The 22,163-nt window shown below is 39.8% G+C and overlaps 1 protein-coding gene across 2 annotated transcripts; it reads right to left on the bottom strand.

Moving 5' to 3' along the window:
* Nucleotides 1–6: 6 nt before the first annotated feature.
* Nucleotides 7–21,849, bottom strand: herc3 (HECT and RLD domain containing E3 ubiquitin protein ligase 3). 2 transcript variants are annotated; one of them, XM_079645138.1, is made up of 25 exons: nt 21,755–21,849; nt 20,353–20,704; nt 18,992–19,151; nt 18,231–18,307; nt 17,414–17,635; nt 16,463–16,554; nt 15,610–15,740; nt 14,574–14,725; nt 14,166–14,221; nt 13,465–13,589; nt 13,291–13,350; nt 11,166–11,277; nt 10,444–10,633; nt 10,169–10,332; nt 9,955–10,068; nt 9,324–9,347; nt 9,124–9,222; nt 8,689–8,859; nt 8,449–8,592; nt 6,690–6,856; nt 4,756–4,822; nt 3,331–3,413; nt 1,772–1,955; nt 1,475–1,577; nt 7–965 (listed from the first exon to the last, which is right to left on the bottom strand). In XM_079645138.1, the coding sequence occupies exons 2-25, from the start codon at nt 20,573–20,575 to the stop codon at nt 757–759; spliced, it is 3,129 nt and encodes a 1,042-aa protein (XP_079501264.1). In that variant the 5' UTR covers nt 20,576–20,704; nt 21,755–21,849; the 3' UTR covers nt 7–756. The 2 variants fall into 2 exon arrangements, 1 of the variants encoding a protein (XP_079501264.1); XR_013801764.1 differs by lacking the exons at nt 7–965; nt 1,475–1,577 and adding an exon at nt 5,367–5,403 and having other exon boundaries at nt 1,901–1,955.
* Nucleotides 21,850–22,163: the final 314 nt, after the last annotated feature.

Here is a 22,163-nt window from a genome sequence, read left to right as displayed (position 1 = left end):
TCCGATATGACGTAATATCGGAAATGTGGACCCACGGCTCTATCAGAAAGTTGCTATTGGAAACAATGCCTGACTGTTTTGGACGTAATATGGCCGGTGTTTACATTAGCATCGCTAACACTCAGAGCTAACCTGTACTGCAGGTTAGCTGCAGTGTGTGAAGAAGCAGGAAATACAAAGGAACTCACCTTGTGGTATAACCGGCAAGAGAGAAAGCCTTTGAGCTCCATACTGTTTCAGAAATAATCCTTGATAATCCATGATATGGCGTTTCATCACAGCAGTGTTTAGTTTAGACAGTAGCTGCCGGGTCCCGAATGAGCTCAGTCCCCTCCTTTTTAATTTTTAATTTTTTTAAAGCTTTATACCCAAAATCAGCACTATTGAAACAGGAAGTGAAATAGAGGGATATGAGGCATGGCTAGAATGGGTGATCTGTTTGGTATGTTTTATATATCTGAGACCTATGCTATTGCCTAAAAATAGCATGATAGGTGCACTTTAAGGATTGACAAACGCATTTTAAATATCTTCCAAATGGCCATAAAAGGTTGAGAGACTTTGCCCAAAGCAATAAAAACAATAATATTCTGCATTTACATATATAGACCTTTCAGATTCAAGATCTTTAATTAACAATTTTGTGAAAGCATATAAAGAAAGTGAACTTCTTCTGTTTCCGATGTCCCCCATTACACTGACATGGGGGTCATATTGCTTTAAAGTGCATCAAAGCTGCTGCAGGTCTCCCCCTCCTCAGACCAGACTGAAGCCCTCGTACTGCTCCACAGCCCGGGTCAGGCGGCGGTGCAGGATCTCTTTGGTCTGGTAGCGGGGCATGTCCAGCAGGTTGTAGCAGGTGTGGGCGACCGGCAGGTAGTGCTCCTCCGCTGTGGTCGACTGGATCACGATGCGCATGCTCTCCATGCCGTGGATGGGGATACGGTCGCTGCCCGTCAGGAACACTGCAGGCAGGACATAGAGGGCAGAGTTGCAAAAAATAATGTTTTGAACCGTCCCATATGTCGATATATATGGTATTTATATAATGCTTGTAAACAAAGTAAAGTATTAAAATGTAACCCATGACAGCCTGATACCATGCAATGTATTGGTTTGACCTTAAACCCTAAATGGGTTAATTTTCTTGCTCATGGACAGTTTGACAGTAACTAGGATAACACCTCTATCCTTTACAAGATCTCTCTTCCTTCTCTAAGGCTAATGGCTGCAAAAACAACGTGGGAAAGTTGCTTATTTGCTTTTCCACCTTGTGACACACAGGATTGATTTACCACAGAGATCTTGAAATGATTGTCAACATGTTGAGGCTTTTTGTCGAAGCCAAATGTTTGCGCAGGTAATATATTGTCATGCACGAGGAACAAAATGCACACACAGTATTCATAAGTTGTCTGAGAGAGAGAGTGTGAGTATTAAACTGTCATGCACATTGAGCCGTTTAAATACTTACATAAGAACTGCTTCTTCAGCTCCAGAGGGAACTCGTGGAAAACTTCCCAGAACAATCTGACTGTTGGATGGGTGGCTGTATATTCCCCTTTGTACACAGCATTCTGCCAAGAGAAAAGATTTCAGCCAAATTTAGAATTATTGCCTTGAATTATCTATATAACAATAACAATCACTGTACTGTCCTCCTGATGAAGTTTCTAATCAAAAGTAGGCAGCCAGCCAAACACCCAAATAATGGACTTTTTTTTTTTTTATGGACAATTATACGTATAGCTCGTCAAAACCACACACTGACCTTCTCCATCTCTTCCCAGTTGTAGTTGTTGTTGCCGACCACCATGGCCATCAGCTCAGAGGGCTGGAACAGCGACAGGATCTCCCCGCCGCACACCTTCAGGAAGCCTGAAGAGAAGGCCGCATACTCGTCGCTCACCGAGTCCGAGAACACGTAGCGCAGGTAGGCCTCCACAAACTCTTTCCTGAAAAACACACCGCCGCACGCACGTTAAGTAAACATTTAGATGTGCTAAATTGTTCCTCGCAGCAGCTGCATCCTCAAATATTAGTTTATAAGGAAAGAGTCAGACGTCAAGGTTGTAAACACTCACTTCCTTCTTTTGTGTGTGGGTGAAAGTATGTCAGTTCTTCTCTAAATACAAGAATCAAAGCATCAGTGAGGTGTTAGAGCAAGTAAACAAACAATAAATATATATACTTTTAATTGGTGATGAATTTTGTCTACATATTTATCACCAATACTTTGAAATCTGGTGAAGGGACAACACCTAGTTTTGTGCGATGCATTGTGTATACTCTCTCTCAAAAAGGTCAAAAGTGAAATATTTACATAAGTCCCGTAGATTGGAAGTTCTGTGTGGAAGACATTGCAATTTACTATATTTGTAAAATGAAAAGTACTGAAGGTCCATCTTCTTAATTTAGTATTCACCCATAATGGATCATACTACCACTAATCTAGAAAACTGTCCTTAATTAAATGATGACTTGCATTTTTATGATAACATGCCATCAAAAGAAACGGTAAAACAGGAAAAGCTACGAAATAAGGAAGCAAGAAATATTTTTACTGAGGAGTTATTTAGGCTTCTTATAAAACCTGATCTTTAGCTTTCTATAACAAACCACAATATGTACAAGAGCTACAAAACCTTTGAAAACAAACACTGTCCAACCAAAACAGATCACACCCACAGAGTTTCTAAAGCCTGAAAACGAACTTTCAGTTTAAATGAACATCTCTCCTCCAGGGTTCAGATGTTTTACACCGCAGCAGCTACAATGTTCTCTGTTATTTTTGTTATAATGTTCGTATCGAATCGTCGAGGGGATTTTGAAGGAACATCTTAGGTCACTGCCTCTCTTGCCATCTGTTTAGCAGTCAGACGTGCCGACACTACCCCTACCCCCCCCCAACTCTCTGTGGGCTCCTCAACACAACACTGTAATCAATGGTACTGGCTCAAGGTCAAGCAACAGGGATGTTATGGTGGAGACGAACACGCTAAATGACACTTAAAATACAGACATTTTAGTTTTCTAAGTGTTCAACACGGAACATGACCTTCAGTTGGAACAATAGGACACAATCTAGCAGCTGTTTGAGCGACCTGATAATCTCAGCACTGGAAAAACAACAGAAATTAAAAGCCCAGAATCCTCTGTTAGTCTTTTAGACCTGGACTGAGTGCGGAGCATTAAACAAATTAATGGAACCAGGTCATTTAAAATGGAACATCAAGTGAAGAACAAGCTGACACATTTATTTAAAAAAAGATTTATTCTCCTTAAATTGTTACATGAACTATCAACATTTATAAATAAACTGTATGTCACCTGTTGTTTTTGTCCACGCTGATGCTCTCTCCTCCGGGAACGAGCTCTTTGACTTCTGTCATCCCATAATTCTCTCTGGTGATCTGAGACATGAACACACGTACATGATATTCAATTAAGGTTGTGTACGTTTTTACATTTGAGGAGGGAAGTGGAGACATTTGTTTATGTCAACAAATCCCATAAAAAGGCTTTTACTAATATCTAATCTCTGTAGGAACAGTTTAATGTGCTCCACCATTTGCTAAAACACGCTTAAAAATGCGTTCAACATTTTTGCAAACACAGCGATTTACTTTTTTAAATACTTTTGTTAAAAACATCTTGTTATCGAACATCAATGTGCTTAAATAAATGTTAGATAAATACAGCCACACACATTTAATTGTATTCAGAAGCCTACAACTGAAGCATTAAACTCATGTGTCTCTGTTCGTTTTAATCTGTGTCTATGTTGTAGACGTATGTATTATCTTTTCAAACCCATTTTCCCCTCGGGGACAAATAAACGAATACTACTACTAAAGTATAACAATATAACATCAGTTGCTTTTAATATTATAAGTATCATATTTGTATTGGTGACTCCAAACCTTTTGTGATTGGTGGTATCAGCCACTTTAACACTCTCAGATGAGCTATATGCAAATTAATCCGCAACTGAAAACAGTCCCCAATGAAATACAACTCTACATTTGTGACACGTTCAAAAGGAGTCAAAAAGTATTAAAAGACAGTCACAATGTTGGTACTGGGCTCTTAATGTGATTAATTGACAATAAGAAAAACCTTTTATTTAGAGCACATGTGTCAAACTCAAGGCCCGGGGGCCAAATCAGGCCCTTATTTAATTTCGGCCCGCAGGATAATTTCTAATTACTATTAGATCTGGCCCTCCGGTATGATCCAGGCACACCTTCACTCAATCCTGAGGGTTTCCTCCGCTCAGAGCCTGACGCCAAACATTGATGAACTTGCACCCGAGATGAGATGCCAAGTATCTGGCTTGAACTAGAATCAGAGCAGCACACTGAGTTTACATGTTTCCTTCTGCACTTTTTTTCTTGAGACAACAGGGCATGTTTGGTTTTCCTCTTTGAGGGAAATTGTTTTTTTGAAGCTGTTGTTGGCCTGTGGAAAAATGTGATCATAAGAAATGACTCCAGAAAAGCTGCAGATAGAGCCATAAGAAATGAATGCAACTGATTATTTAATGTTTAATGTTGTTTTTATAGGCAATAGTTTAAGCTTTGTTAGTTCCAGGTTTAATATGTGCAATAAGTTCATTTCAACAAGTTTTGCAATAAACATTGAACCAGTCCGGCCCTCGACTAGCACCCATTTTTTTATGTTGGCCCACTGTGTATTTTAGTTTGACCCCCCTGACTTAGAGGGATAAAGGTGAAAAAGTTTGAACACACTTACAGCAAAGTTGAGAAGAAACATCTCCTCCACATCACCTCCTTCGTAGTCCAGAAGTTGTTGTAGACTCCTGCAGAAGAATAAACAGAAACAGTCAATATCTGAAAGCAATAATATAATCAACACGTGTTGTGTGGCACTGGAAACACACAGGCGTATTAATCTGATTAGTCTAGCGGTAAAACAAACAAATGAAAATGTCAAGATCAGAATCACCATCATTCAAATATATTCACCGTTAGAAGACGAATTTGGTTATTTCATGTGAAAGTAGCTTCTTCATGCATATCACCAACATGCATAGCTGAGGACTTGTTTGTATCGTTTTTAATCTTCATTTCAGAAATATCTGCAACACTCTGATATCAAACATCTGTCGTACTTCATCAGACGGTTCATTTGAGTCGCCTGCAGGTTTAAATCTGACCCTGTTTGACTTTTAAAAAGGCATCAGCTGTTCCTGTCCTACAGCTGCATGGATCAAATAGAAATGTACTGTCAGATTAAAAGTGAGGGGCTGACATATTAGCTAACAATAATGCCATGCCACCACGGGAAATGACTCAGAGGGAGTGTTTGGTTAGTTTCCCCAAAACATCATGCTGGATATTTACCGGAAAAACACAGGAAACATGGAAAGAAGAAGTGTAGCTGGCAAAGGAAATGATAATTAGGGAAGGAGGATCAAATAACATTGCTTTAAAGTTTGACCCCGACTACAGGTCATTTAAACAATACAAAATATTCAAACAACTGACGCAATTATTTAAACAATATCTTATCTCTTTATTGTCAGGCAGCCAGCATCCTTAAACTGCTCGAGCTTTAAAGACACAATAGGTGTTTATTCAAGTCAAAATGAAAAGGTACAATATAAAACATTATTGGATATCTAGTCCTTTAAGGAGGTGTTGTCTCTAATAGCAGCTCAACAGTCTGCACTGCCCTTCTTTTAGCTTTTAGATAACTAATCTCAACATTGATAGTAGACTGGACACTATCGGGCACGAAGGAAATGCTTCATGCTCCAAATTCAATGAAGAGGCGTTTGCCAGTGGCAGTCAATTCCACTGCTCTTTAAAAATACACTGGTTATGTAATGTTTCTTACTATTTAGTTACACCTGTGGAGCAACAGATATCAAGAGTTTCTCTTTTAGGTTAATTTTGCTCCTACTTTAGAGAGACATAGTATTTTTAAATATGCAGATTATGCATTATCTTATCATATATTACACATTACCAGAGCAGAAATCTGCACATTCAATAAAGCCAAGTTAAAAAAACTGGTTTTCTTTTGTCAAGTTTTAGTCAAAGTTGGAATTGGATGTCTTTTATATCATTGTATACACTTAGCCATGCATTTAGGAAATACATGTTCAATAAATCAGGCAATAAATGATATCCAGGGTTCATACACTTTCACCAATGATTTTCAAGGACTTTTCCATGACCTTTACCTAATTTTCCATGACCAAACAAATTACTCTTTCTCAGCGGTGCCACTGAAAATGGTTTATTTTAACACGGAACAGGAAATAAGGTCTGCATATGAAACATGTTGTGCCTATCTAAAACAAATCCAATAGGCTAACTAGCTTCTACACGCTAAAGCAACTCAAATCTCTCACCAGCAAAATACCTCGTCAGTTAAATTTCATTTTACGTTTCATTACTATACGATACAGTATTTATTATCATTATAGTATTACTATTTTGGCGATTAGATAAAATATAAATCATGATGCAACTTTAATTACATTTCCATGACTTTTCCAAAACTTTGGGAAAGATATTGTTTTCCATAACTTCTCCAGGGCCTGGAATTAGCTTTTTGAATTTACATGACTTTTCCAAGTTTTTAATGACCGTAAGAACCCTGGATATCAATCTCTCTCCCCCCCCCCCCCCCCCCCTTCCAGCTCAGGCGACACTTACCTGGCCTCGGTGGGGGAGAGCTCCTTGAAGTCCTCCAGCGTTGGCGCCACATCGAGCAGCTTCTTGTAGAGAACCAGGGGGAAGTGGAGGTCCACCACCGTGGAGTTGTAGATGGCCAGACCGCAGATGATCCCGATCAGGTGAAACCAGTTCTGCTCAACAAAACACTGGAAACACACAGGAGGACATTATTTTACTGTTGCCTTTCTGTACCTGTCTAACATAACTGAAGACTTCTCACGTGCTACAAGTAAAACAATGATATACCAGGCAGAAAAACATTTGGTTCCTAAATGAAAAATGGTACTGTACATGCTTCTCAATTTAAAAAAAAACTCAAGCTTGAAAAATGATTAAGTGTGGTGAGCATGTCCCTGAAGATAACATGGCCATCATTTCAATTTGGCATTGAATAAAAAGAAAATGTTTTCAACAAGTTCAGTCAGACAACTCACGTGTTTCATAATATGTTTATTAGAAGCAGCATATAGTTTGAGTTTGGCGTCTAGGCTCGGGCCTCATCACTCCACAGATTTACAAAGAACATTGAGTGATGATTAGATAACTATCCCCCGAGCCTACAGGTGGAAGCTGGGGTGGTGGGGGGGCAGGCGAGCAGCAGCAACATGAAACACAGCAGCAGGAACATGAACGTAGCAATAGAAAGTGAACACAGCAGTGGCAGCAGCAGCACAGCGAGGCAGAGGCAGGAAGACCTGGCAGCTTAAATAGAGCGGCATGTTTAGGAGAATGTGTTTGGTTGGTTGTAAGAGGGACGAGGTGCGTTACGTGTTAATGTATCATTGGTGCTCGAGTTGACTGCCTGAACTAGCTCGCAGGCTTCGCCCCATTTAATATAATAAATAAGAAGTAATAATAAAACAGATTGACCTTGCACATACAGACAAAAAGGTAATGGAAATTGGCTGATTTTTATTTCATTGCTGGATCGTTTGACTTTGTAACAAGTGGTTCCTAAAGTTCATGGACATTTGACTTTATAGAGATGAATACTTTGTAAACTGACATATCACTAATGGCAGTAGCTCATCCTGGAATTACACTTTCAGGTCAAATAAAAGCCAAAGCACTGGCGATACACTAGATTACTCCTATCAAAAATCTACCAACCAAACTCGTAAAAAAGGGTTATTTGAGTTACTTGAAGTGGACCTATCATGCTATATTTGAATAATATAGTGTAGGACCATACCTATATAAGGCATATTTATACTTTTTCTTTTTCAAAATACCAAACGGATCATGCATTTTAGCCATTCCTCATTTCGCTGAATTTAACACTGTCTTTGCATGGGCTGATTCTGTGAGAACAGCACCATCTACAGGCCTGGCATATGTACTACAGCGTCTCCAGCGCTTTCCAACGGCAATGTCCGTGGCTGTCTCCTCCTGATTGGTGGAGTTGGCCCAATAGCCGTAGCACCACTACTGTGACGTCACAGAAGTGTTCAAATCTGGATCAGTCTGGATCAGATCCGTTGCAGCCCCTTTTTAAGAGATTTGGGTATGGAGGAAAATAGAGAGGGTTGTGTTTTCTGACACTTGGTGAGTTCCCTGGAACACCGGGGACACATATTCATGTAGAAAAGACGTACAAAAGTGCATTTTGCATGATAGGTCCCCTTTAAATACTGTTTCAAAACTATAAATTGCCTTTAAATAACTCCACTCAGCTTTGCATGCAAATACGTTTAAGAACAGAGTCTTTTTACATAATTAGCATACAGTGTAAACTCACTTTGTCTGAGAACCACAGCAGGTTGGACTCTTTGTAGTGAGTGAACATCCCATACACAGGATCCATCAGCTCCTTTAAGAGCAGCAGGAAGAACTCTTTAGTTACTCCACCCGCATCCACGGCCTCCTCTCCATCAAAGATCACCTGCAGGAGGAAGAAAGGACGTCACAGACGGTAGGGGCTTGTTTGATTTGATCTTGAAGACTGCACTACAGTGACCTTGTTAGGGTAAACTCTCACCTTCAGAGGTTTCTTGAGATCCACATCGGAGTACATGGTGAGCTCACGTAGTGTGTCACTCACTAAATGGTCCCTGCGCACATGGAGCACCAAGTAAGGGTTCCTAGCAAGGTGGGGTTCCAGCGTGAGCAGCATAAAGACGTTGTGTAGGTTTGCACCGCTAACTGCCATCTGGGTCACACAAGAAAAAGGAAAGAGAGTTAATAAGACAGTAAAAATACATAGTGAGTGCAATCTATTTAATTTCACACTGTTTACAAATTAAGGAGAGACACAACAGATAGACAGGTGAAAATAGAAATACAAATGTCATCATAATTCCCCGGTTGATAACGTACATAAAGACAATTGTTTTTTGAAACTTTATATGTGAATATGCAAATTAAGCATTATCTAATATATTCTATTCCCGTTTTAAATGAAGGAAAAATCTACCTGCATTTGCAGCTCGGCGTCTGTTTGCAGCATGGTTGTCTTGGCTTGAGCGTTCAGTATGAACGGGTAGGCACAAAGGTTCACTGATGGGAAGTCACTCTGCAAGGGAATCAGGAAATAATTACTACACTAATACCATAGAAATAAATCTAATCTAAGATGTAATTTTAGATTTTAAATCGAGTATTTAATCTGAATACCTGCGAAGGGGAGGATGATTGTTTCTAGAAAACAAAATGAGAGAAATAGAAGTCACTTGATTGGAAACAAGGTCACGAGCAGCAACCGTAATAAGATTAAAAAATCCCTCCAAGCAGCTAAAGGGGCTTGTCTGTGAACTTAGATGCTTATTGGACAGCAAGCACTGATAATCAGCAACACACCCCAAAGCTGTGTGTGTTTGTGTGTGTGTGTGTGTGTGTGTGTGTGTGTGTGTGTGTGTGTGTGTGTGTGTGTGTGTGTGTGTGTGTGTGTGAGACTCTGCGTTTGTTTGTACACTGTGTGTGTTGGCTCTCAAAACACAGCTTAATCATCGTCTAATGCGCACACACACACACACACACACACACACACACACACACACACACACACACACACACACACACACACACACACACACACACACACACACACACACACACACACACACACACACACACACACACACACACACACACACACACACACACACACACACACACACACACACACACACACACACACACACACACACACACTCTGTCTATCTCACCCCTCCTTTGCACCAGTGTGTGTTTAGCGGATGTCAAGTAACAAGGAAGTGAAATGTTGTGGGAGAATGTCAGTACTCACGATGTCAGCTTTACTCAGAAACCATTTGAGGTAGTCTTCCTGGATGTCCACCAGGTTGGTGATGTCAGGGATATAAAAGCGGTTGTACTCCACATGGCGGGCCTTTAAGTTAACCTGGGAGCATGGAAATGTAACAAAGTAGTCTACAGATGAACTACTAATAAATCAGGGAAAAGTCATGTTTCATTGCAGAATGGAGGGCTTGTGTGGATACCTTGTGGAGTTTCTCCAGCAGTCGCAGTGTGGCCACAAAATAGTTTTCGTAAAACACCGGTACGAGCAGCGTCTTTCCTCCCGTTAGCATGAACACAACGATGCTCTTGTACATGTCGACCATTCTGGTAAACACGCTGCCGTCAACAAAACACCACCAGTTATCTGCAGGGATGGAGACAATGATTTAATTCAATTAGAGGTTTAGAAGTTTGTGTTTTAGCATGAACACAGACGGCAGCTAATGAAGACGATTTGAAGTGACATGTATGATACCTAATACTTTGGCGGGGTTGGCGTCCAGCCGCAGGATGGCCATAGCCAGGGGGATGGTGAGGCGGATGTAGTTCTTGGAGTCCAGCAGGACGGGGTACTCAGATAAGATGAGGTAGATCCTCATGGCCTCGACGTCAGGAGGGGAGCGCGGCAGCTGAGGGATCACCAGACTCTCAAAACTCTTGGTGGCCTAAACAAAGAGCAGGACACAGAAAGGGCGCATGTTGAAGATTGTGCATTGCACAGACATAAGGAACAATATTCACAGTTATACAGAGAAGCGTTTGTGAAATGTACTATGCTATGATATAAAAGCTAAGAAAATAATTGGTAGGATCATTTTCAATTCCAAAACGGCCTGGAGAAGCTTTTAGTGGTTTGGAATTTGGCCTTGGTCTCCGCACAAATCATGATTCATGTTCAGCCTATCATTACTGAGCTAATGCTAGAGGTTATGACTCAGCATGCGGCAGAACTTGATGTACTTTCCAAAGAAGCCCAACACTCATGCAGTATGAATGTTTTCTCATAACAACAAGATAGATATCCAATACTGAGTAATAGTCTCAAAGGTTCTCTACCGTTTCATTACAGTGAGAGAAAGAACACTTTAGTTTGTAATCAATAACAAATCTGAGTCTTTCAGGTTTTGGCACAGAGGAGAGAAACATGTGATTACCTTTTACAGATTTCATTTTTTTTAATAAACCTTTAGTCAGTACCTGCTCCTGAAGTCCAGAGAAGGCGGGTTTGCTGAGCGTCTCAAATAGTTTTCTGACAGAGTTGAGATCGATGCCTGCGATCTTTGGGTTGGTTTTAAAGTGGGTATCATCACTGAGAAGGAAAACAAACACACGATTATGTGTCGACTATCTATCATGTCTCAGTAAACATTAACAGCGTAAAAATAGGCCGGTGCACACATTCAAGGACTTTAAGGTTTAACTCCATATTACTCGACACTCGTTACTTTAGATTAAACGCCGAAGGTTAGGTGAACACAAAGGATAAAGGTATTTAAGTCAATCCCTTAGCAGATCTCCTCCAGTGGATAGTGCGGACACAAAGTCAACAAACCCCTCGGCATGAAGGACAGCAATTATTTACAGTGTAAGCCTTCCCATTCTTATAGCTCAGGTTTTATTTAGTCATAACACCAATACATCACATCTGATCCCGTGGAGGCTGTTTTCCAAACAAACGACACTGATGCAGACAGTACACTGTGAGTGAGAGCACTGACCCATTTTATTTTGAGAACTCTGTGAACTGAAATATCCAGAAAAGTGTTCCCAGGGCGTAAAATATTACAGTAATACAATAAAAACGACAGCAAGTAAGAAACAAGTTTTAGGTCCCTAGCTACAGCATATGTAAAATAACTCATTATTCTAGCTTACCAAGTTTAAATGCATCCTATACACTTTTAGATATTTTCATTTATTTACACTTTTATAGTCCACTACAGCCATTCATTTCCATCTGGTTTTAAAATCACTTTATACACGCTTGAAACCTTTTATTCTCTGGGATGTACCAGATGAAAACAAATGGATGTCTGGAGCAGTGAAAAACATTAAATGAAATGATTTAAACATAAAGTAAGGTTTACCTAATGGTTAACTGTATTGTTAAGTATTCATTATTTGTAGTAAATAGGCTGAAATATAAAAAAACAAACGTAGCTATAACTTAAAAAGTAACAAAGTGGAGGGAAAGAATGACAGAACTAGAATAAAGTAAAATATAAAAACCCAAGTATAACTACCTCACATGTACATCAGTGCAATATTTGAGTAAGTGTACTTTCGACGACTGCATTTCCTACTGGACTCCTGAGAACGTATACGTTTCACTAGACAGTACAATATGAAGTACTTTAGGTTTGTTGTCACCCTGATGGCCTCCACTGTTCATACCTGCACTCGATAAGTATCTGCTGATGAGTGTGTACTAAAAAGCCAACACACCTTCACACAGACTGCTGACAGTCAGTCAGTGACCAAACAGGTGAAGCCTTTCCCAGCTCTGACACTCAGCATGTTTTGGTGGATAGGTGACATACCAGGTTGTGGCCCCTGTGAGGCCCCTGTGAGGCCCCTGTGAGGCCCCTGTGAGACCCCTGTGAGGCCCCTGTGAGGTCCATGTAGGCCCCTGTGAGGTCCGCTGTGAGGCCCCTGTGAGACCCCTGTGAGACCCCTGCCCAATAAGGTCCCAGGAGTCTAGCTTACACATGAGTTTGACCAGTTCTAAAGATCATCGGCTATTTTTCGCTACACTCACAGTGAAGGTAACAGACAAAGTATAACTAGACTTCTCAACAATTATGAAAACCTATTTATGTATGCAATAATTTTTCAGTTTGACAATACATTCTTCAACCATTAGAGACAATAAAACATATTTTTAAAATGTGGAAAAGAGAGAAATGCATGTTTGTACTCCGTTCAATTAATCTGCTACTTCTACATTATTAATCCTAATGCCTGCCACCAGGTCCAATTCCCCCCCCCCCCCCCCCCCTAAAACCATGACAAGTTTTGCATTGAGTAGTAGGAAACAAATGTATATGACGCGGGAAGAGCTTTTTCTTAAGAGATTGTTATTTTTCAAAACAACTACAAAACAGATTTTTGGTGAGTAAAAAATGCATTGTAAATTTAAAAGATTATTTCATATGCGTTATGTAGAATCTTAACCTGAAAAGTAATTAGGGTCTGCAGCTGTAGTGGTGTTGTGGAGTGCAATATTTCCCAATAAAAACTAATGGAATAGTGGTATTACGATCAGGAAAGGGAAGTACAGTAGTTGAGTTTATTACATAGTTACTTATGTATTTGAACATACCTTTGTTCCAAGAAGCTGGCGTTCCAACAAGCCGTAGAGGAGAGTTGAATTATAATGTCACTGTACACAAAAACATAAAACAGAGCCTCACTGTGAAAGATGTTAAACCAGCAGAGACAAGTGCAGAGACCATTCACATATAATTGACTTACATTCCAATAATACTTGACTTACTTTGTGACAGTGGAGTCTGTGCTGTACATCAGCCTTAGCCTCCATGAATTTAATCTTTCATAATTGATCGGGGATATTGATTTACTGACATTCATCACTCTGAAGTCCTCCGGGGGGGCATAACTCTGCAGGCAGGAAGACAAACAGAGACAAGAGATTATAGCACACATATAGTGATGATGTTTGTGCTGGTACTTTCACAGTCTGACTACGGCTTCAGTCTTCGTTGTGTCTCTTCTTCTTCCATGAAGATAAAATAAATAGGCCACGTCTGACGCCTAAGTATTTTGCTGTAGAGGCTGAACGTGTGTTGTTTCTTTATCAGTGCACATTCCTGACTATTCGCCGGCTATTTGTAGAAAACAACTGCTCCAAATACAGTGGAGCTCCTGTATAAGGACTGGTATGAGTTTAGACATTGATGCCACCCTGTGGTTAAACACAGGAACTGATTAGGGGAAAGCATAAACACAAGGTTATTTGGGGGTGTGTTTTTTTTTTTTTTTGTAATGGTACCCTAAATAAAAAATTAAAACATTTGTATTTTGATGGCGTGACATTCTGTGAAATAAATGTGATGCAATCAATAGATTTAAAAGGCAAACTGTTTATAGATTTAAATGTAACTAAATCAAATATAACTATTACAATTAAGACCACAGGCTTTAATAAGAAGGTCACTCAAATCTTAAATCACATACCTCTTCATTAGAGTACAGTAGGAAGCCGTGGTCTCCTCCACAGATGATTTTGGTCACTGTGTGTTGTTTGGATTTTAAGAAAGGAAAGAGAAAGAGCACATGTTAGCTGGTAAGGCGTGTGGCGCAGTGGACTGGTGCGTTTGTGTTCGGATCAGGGGAGCACAGGTTCAAACCCCACTGCAGTCAGCATGTCGTTGTGTCCCTGGGCAAGACACTTCACCCCAAATTGCTCCTGTGGGGATTGTCCACAGTATTGAGTATGTAAGTTGCTTTGGATAAAAGCGACTAACATGTAATGTAATGTAAACAGCTCATAACAGGTCATTAAATACATACTTAGAGTAGTTGTGTTTCATGCTTTTATTGAAAATAGGAAGAGTGTACTTTAGTCATGGTGTCATAGTCTACCTGATCTGTGGAAACTCCCAGTCAGGAAACCGGCCTTGAGAGGAAACGGGCTGCTGGCGTCCCCCGGTGCTCCTGTGGCCAGCTGGCCATGGCTGTTACAACCGAACGCATACACCACGCAGGAGGAAGGCACAAACGCCAACGTGTGTTGCCTGACAAAAGAAGAAATAGCAACATTTAGGATGAAGGAGGACAGAGCCAGCCTCAAATATACTTAAGGGGAACATTCATTTGCAACCACTGTTTGCCAAGATGAGATATGGGATTAAAACACCCTAAAAGTTTCATTTTATTATTCTTGTGTCTGATTTCAAACAGTACAAATGTTTCCTTTAAACCAAGAACACAGTAGGCATAAAAATGGCAGATGGCAAGGATTTTCAGACGTAGAGCTACAGGTTGGGAGCCATTCGTAAAAACCTCAGGCATGGTTACACTGGACGTATATTACAATATATTTGAGATTGAAAATGTCTGTCAGTGCAACTCTGTTACCACCAACTCTTTGCATACGCTAAACATTTCCCTGTAAGTGTGTGGCTATTAGTGCTGATCATTGTGAATTTTACTGGGTTTTCACTGAGATTTTCTTTTCCTTAAAAAGGGGCCAATCTTGCCAAATGAAAGCACTCACCGGATGGAAACAGAAAATAGCACTGAGATACCTTTTATTTGGCAGTGTGGTTAGGGGTGCATTTAACCCTCTGCTGGTGCCGAGTTACACCATTTTGTTGTCCTTTAGTTATTTGAGAAGGTTTAGTGGACGCAATAGCCGCACAATCCTTTTTGTGAGTTTGCCCCCTGAGATTATAAAATACAATCTAATTTAAGACAAATCAATGACCCTACCAATAATTTGTGATGTTTCAGGAAGTTGTTAAACTTTGAAATACCTTTGAAGTTAATTCAGTATATAACATTACCAGTAACCACAGCCTCAACAATGACCACAGAGCTAAACAAACACTTTTCTGACAGAGACATCAGCTTGTACAGGTGTACCTCATATTTTGTCTAGGTTAAAAAGGGAAAGTACCTGCCACAGGTGATCTGGGACACCTCGGTGCCCATGAGCTCCAGCACTCGCCTGGGTAACAGTTCATTGTTGGTGGAACCATGACCCAGCTGACCCCACGAGCCTTCACCAAATGTAAATAAGCCGCCGTCCTGCCAGAGACACAACAAAGGATTAAATGGGGCGAAGCCTGCGAGCTAGTTCAGGCAGTCAACTCGAGCACCAATGATACATGAACACGTGACGCACCTCGTCCCTCTTACAACCAACCAAACACATTCTCCTAAACATGCCGCTCTATTGAAGCTGCCAGGTCTTCCTGCCTCTGCCTCGCTGTGCTGCTGCTGCCACTGCTGTGTTCACTTGCTATTGCTACGTTCATGTTCCTGCTGCTGTGTTTCATGTTCCTGCTGCTTGCCTGACCCACCACCACTACCCCAGCTTCCACCCCAGCTTCCACCCCAGCTTCCACCCCAGCTTCCACCCCAGCTTCCACCTGTAGGCTCGGGGGATAGTTATCCAATCATCACTCAATGTTCTTTGTAAATCTGTGGAGTGATGAAGCCTGAGCCTAGATGCCAAACTCAAACTATATGCTGCTTCTAATAAACATATTATGAAACACGTGAGTTGTCTGACTGAACTCTTGTTGCTGTTTCAGATTGTTGGCTGTAATGCAGCAAGTCAAAGTTAAATATGTAGAGAATCACTATACAGAGAGAATACTCTAACTGATATACCAATTATCAAAGACTTAGTTGGACTATACAAACTGAACTATTAAACATTTGGTGTCACGCCATTGGAGGTAGCAAGATATGTGGGTATTATGTGGATCTGCGGGGAACTGAAAATCCCCAGTGGGGGTTTCTACCTTTGTGAGGGCCGCTGTATGTTCCTCTCCACAGCTGATGTGAACAACTTTTTGAGATCTCAGAAACTTGATGTGGCACGGGACAGCCCGATCTGAGGAAGTGAAAATAAATAAGTAAGCAAGATCACTCAATATCTTATACACTGTTTGTGTATTCACATATGACTGGCACACCATAGGGGAACAAGGCAACTTCTGCAATTGAATCTCTCCATGAGTATTTGTTTTAATTCTGTTTCTATACTTCAATTCCAGGCTTTATTGTCCTTTGTACATTAGCTACAGTGTAGATATGTCAATTAAAAACATAGGTCACAGGCTCCTCCAACAGTGCAACATATACATAGGACATAGAACCAATAAAACAGATCAAGTAAATACAAATAAAATAGAATAGAAATAGTGCAAGAAGAGTCTATTTACAAGTATATATATTATATCCCATATCTAATGAATAACACAATACTGTAACTTCTATATTGTAGGTGTAATATTAAATCAATATATACCAGTGTATAAACATAGTTATTGCAGCTTTTTAAGGAATGAAGGCCATTTAAAAGCACATCCAAGGTACCTAAACCAGAAATGTCCACACGCTAAGACTTTATCACCACATTTAATTGTTACTATAAATGCAATTAGACAAAAATGTAAGTTTATATAATTCCTTTATACCTAGAGCAACAAATGTATATTGTCATGTTGTTCATTTTACAAGCTGTTCACAAGTATGTTTTTGATCATAATTATTTAATAATACAATCATGTATTTCTTTTTAATGTAATTTATTGTCTTTTATTGTGATTGCAGTAATGTGTTTTTATTAGATGTACTGTACAGCACTTTAGCTCGACCAAAAATCGCTTTTAAATGTGCTTTATAAATAAAACTTGATTTGATTTCAATGGATACGGCCTGTTGTTTTTTCCTATCCAGCTGACTATTACCTTGTTTATCATTGAGACCCAGTTGTCCAGCTCTGTTTTTGCCCCATCCGAACACAGCTCCAGACAAGGAGAGAGCGAAGCTGTGGTCCCCCCCGGCGGTTATCTGTGCCAGGGGAATACCCGCCAGAGACTTGAGGGGGTGAGGGAACAGCTTGCTCGGTTCTCCCTTCCCCAGGCCGAGCTGACCGCTGGTGTTCTGGCCCCACGTGAACAGCTGGCCGTCTGTGTGGGAAAACAGAGAAGAAAAAAACGGTAATTTCACATTTGCATCAATTACTGCCAGTAAGGAACATATTTAACATCTGTTTGGTGATGTCAGAATATGCAACATCCCTCAGGACCCCTCTCTCTCCATCCAATCTGTCTCTCTGCATCACTGTCAAATAAAGGCAAGATGCCAGAAAAGAAATTACAAAAAGGAGAAAAGATTGAAACACCGTTTACTTCTTTCTTTAAATGTGAATACAATGGCTGCATCACAAATCTACATTTACATATATAGTGCCCAGCATTATATTTCATTACAGTATAAAGTAAATATATAGTAAAAGTAAATATATTGTTATCAACACCGTATATTATTTTTGTGTGTGTTTTTCTGTGGGGATTTCCAAAATCATTTCGATGTGAGCAAAGTACAGATTGTACAGTATTTATTTAGGGGGGTGGGCATGTGTGAAGAGGAATAGAGATACATGCTGATGTAAAGTTTAAATTGTAATCAGTCTCATCTGGATTTGGATCGAGTTTTGCCAAAGAGTGGATGGATACAAGAATACAGACATGATGTGTTATGAAGAGACGTTGTCTTTCACACCTTTTGAAAGTGCAATGCAGTGCTGATTCCCACACATTACTTGAGAGATCCGGTGGTCACACAGCCTCTTGACCAACCTGGGGGGGTGGGGGGGGGGAGGAAAATGATTATTAACCAAACTATAGAAAACCAGGAAGGAGCTACTTACAGTACACTAAATAATAATAATCAAATATGCACAGAAATACAAATGTTTATTTATTCTACCTAATACTTACATTTGTATTCAATTGTTTTAATATTAGATTATTACATTTATGTTTTTTTCTGTTATTTCTATTTTGACTTAATTCCCTATTTAATGTCATGATTTATTGCATTTTCTTTTTACTAACTTGTGTATTTCTTTTTATAATAATAATTGCTTTACTCCTTCATAACTCATTGCTTACTGTACAAAACAACTATTTATATTAAAACCTTGGTCTAAATATCAGTTATCAGAACATTTCATTTTGTGACCAGGATAGTCCGGGGGTTCAGGAGTTTAAGCTTCTTGGCTTAGCTAAAGTCTTTTTTGAAATGTATGAACATGAACAGATATCACTTATTTATTATTCCACCGCAGGAGGTTTACTGCATCTGAACAGTTTAATGAATAAAACATTATCCTCTTTAAACCTTCTTATTGCTTTGGAGCAGATATGGGTCCCTGCTACAACCTCATTTACAAAGCTTATATCCAAACCACCAATTATTACAACATATTTTTTCTTTTCAGCCAAAAGCCTACATTGTTTGTTTCTGTGCTACTCAGTCACCTTGGGATTCGAACAGCCACCTCTGAGGTCCCCAGGCCGAGCTGGCCCCCTTCACCGGCCCCCCACGCAAACACTTGCCCCTGCTCGTTCACCGCCATCGAATGAGCCCGACCACACGACACCACCCTTATGGTCTGAGTGTCGAGCGCCGCTACGAGCTCTGTGGAGAGGAGGGAGAGCTTCAGACATTTCATGAAAAAAACAATTATGTTAAGTATGGAGGTTTCATTTTCAACATACTCTCTCATTGCATACACAAAGGCCTGGGTATACGTTTTGTTACTGACAAAAACTACTTTTCCTTTCAGTTAGCAAGCTAAATAATCCAAATGGGGTTTTTTTTAATCATGATGTTGAAGTAGAGAGCATTTATTATGACTTCATGGACCCAACCCATCTCAGGCATTTAGCGTGGGCATCTAATCTTTTGGACAGCTCTAACTTAGTGAGGCATCAAAGGCATTTGCTATAAGTCATAACAAAAAACACCTGATATTCAGAAGCCCAGATCTTATGATATTAAACATACACAGAAGAAATCTGAGTCATCTATGCTGAGGCTGTGTGCTATCAAAATAGGCTTGTCACATCATAGACCCAGCAGGAATCACGTGAGGAGGACATACTGTGGTGCAGATAATGTGGAGTTGGTGTACTGGTTTCATACAGTATGTGGTTTCCTGCTATAGAACAGGTTTAATGCGGATAGATATGATCCTGTGGTTTCAATAGAGTGCCCTATCGATCATAAATCTATCGATTAGATTTATGATTCGTAAATTATAAAAGTAGGGTAGACATGTGGAGAATATCCGACTGTACAAAACGTGATCCGTCTCTTAAATGTGTGTCAACCACAGACCTTATTTCGAGCTATTTTCCTAAATCTTATGGAGAAATTGGATTACGTTTTTGTCGAAGGAACCCATGCGCAGCTTACTTCCAGGTTTTAGGACGCGTCACTGTGGCACTCTATAGAGACTATATTAGAGTATGACTTAAAATAAATCGGCAACTAACTAATTACAGGATGCTTCATAATTTACAAATGGTCTTTACCTAAATAAATCCTATGTGAATCATCAACATCTGTACCACATTTTAAGGCAATCATTGCATCCAGTTGATGTCAAAGTATTTGACTTGGAAAGTGGTGAACTGAGCAAGTTGCCCTCCGTATAGACAGGCACTGCCAATACAAACAGCTTCTGTAAACACGCCATGTCATCTTCACCCACATTCTCACACCTGTTTGGTAACTTTCCACTCTGACCAAGTGAAAGTGGTGCAGCATGGTGGTGCAACCGCTTACACTGTGTAATGATTAATCAAAAGGTCAGTGAATCAGCATTTCAGCTTACCTGGAGAAGTCCCTGGTTTGTCTTGGCCCAGCTGTCCACAGCTGTTAGAACCACATGTGTACACGCTGCCATCTTGCAGCAGGAATATAGAGTGTTGGCCTCCACACGCTACATCTTTCAGTCCCCTGCCATTGAACACTTGACAGTATCTTGGCTCAAATAGGAGGTTCCTCTCCAAACCTATTCCCAACTGTCCATCCTTTGCATTGCCCCAACAGAGCATGTTGTCGAGGGGAGAGGGCGATAAGTACCGATCTGAAGAGGCAGAGAGTGATGGCCAGATGGAGGAAGACAAAACAATGTTCAGGCTTGACAGCAGCCCCGCTTTCTCCGCTTCATGTAAAGTCCAACCCTGGAAGAAGCAAGAAACAGGGTAAATATCACTTCATATTTCTTCATTAGGAACACTTTCCGATTACCGTTCTCAATGTGAAGCCCTGATGCTTTTTTTAACATTAAAGTATGGGTTTAAAGGTGAACATGGATGAAATGTGTGAGAATTGTGTAAGCATTCTGAAGAAGAACAGGACAGTGTGTTTAAATAAACCTTGTCGGTGTAATCCCGGCTTAAGAAGCTACAACAGTCCCTGCTTTACTGTCAATCCGCATGCAACACATGCATATTACTCACTGAGTTAGACATGGGTAATAAATAAATGGGAATAGAACATAAATTAAAACCAATATGACATAGATCAGATGTCAAACTACAGCTCTGGCTTATTGTGATGGACCTTTTATGTTATCCCTTTAAATGGACTGGGATATAACCATAGACTGTATAGGACAAAATTAGTTGCAATAAGAGAACTAATGTTAGTCATGTGAAAATAATATATGCGATGACATTAATGAAATGCAGCATTATATAGCCTACACTAAAAGATTATTCTGGGAGATACATACAATTAAAGCACTTAATGCATAACAGAGATGATTATGTTTGTGACAAGTAAGTGTATACAGCATTTGATATGTAGGAGTCAAGGTTCAATAGCAGCAGTTGTCTATTATTATAAGCAATGATTTAGCTTATTGTGGATCCCTGACTATGGCTTAATCATATTTAGTGTTACGTTAGCTTGCTGTTGGTGAGACATTAAGGGGAGTGGCCTGCATTGTGCAGACAATATCAACACTAACTCACTGTGCAGGCGTAGTTAAAAATCTCCAAGCATGCATCATCTGGTCAAACAGTAAACGAACAAAACCAAAGCAAAAGACTCAATGACACACACACAATCCGTTATTAATAGTTAGCTATTTAACCTTAGCAAGCTACAGCCACGCTAACTGTCAGTGTTAGGGATAAAAACACATAAATCAACGAGCTAACCGCTGTCTTAATTATAAGTAAAACAGTGTTGTAATATCGTGATTATTACAAAAATGGGTTGTTTACCTGGACAGATGCATTCTGAAATTGGGCGTCTGGTTTCAGTTCAGCTAAGAAAACAAACGAGGAAGTACCACACAGCTGACGTCACTGAACGGCAGGGGAGCTGCGATTGGTCCGCAGATCCGGAAGTGCTGGTGTCACGAGAAAAATCTGTGTCACATTCATAGAAATGACAGCAATATAAACTGTAATTATAAAAAATATGTAGTATATGAAATAAGTGAATATATATTATATCTAAAATACATAAATAATAAACCCGCTCATCTCCATTTTAATTTATATATATATATATATATATATATATATATATATATATATATATATATATATATATATATATATATATAGATATATAGATGGTGTGCTGTTATTGAGGTTGTTAAATGATGGCCCCATATTATTTAGTCAG

This window comes from Notothenia rossii, assembly GCF_949606895.1.
Source record: "Notothenia rossii genome assembly, chromosome: 1".
Lineage (NCBI taxonomy): Eukaryota > Metazoa > Chordata > Actinopteri > Perciformes > Nototheniidae > Notothenia > Notothenia rossii.
This window is presented reverse-complemented; position numbering and strand designations above follow the sequence as displayed.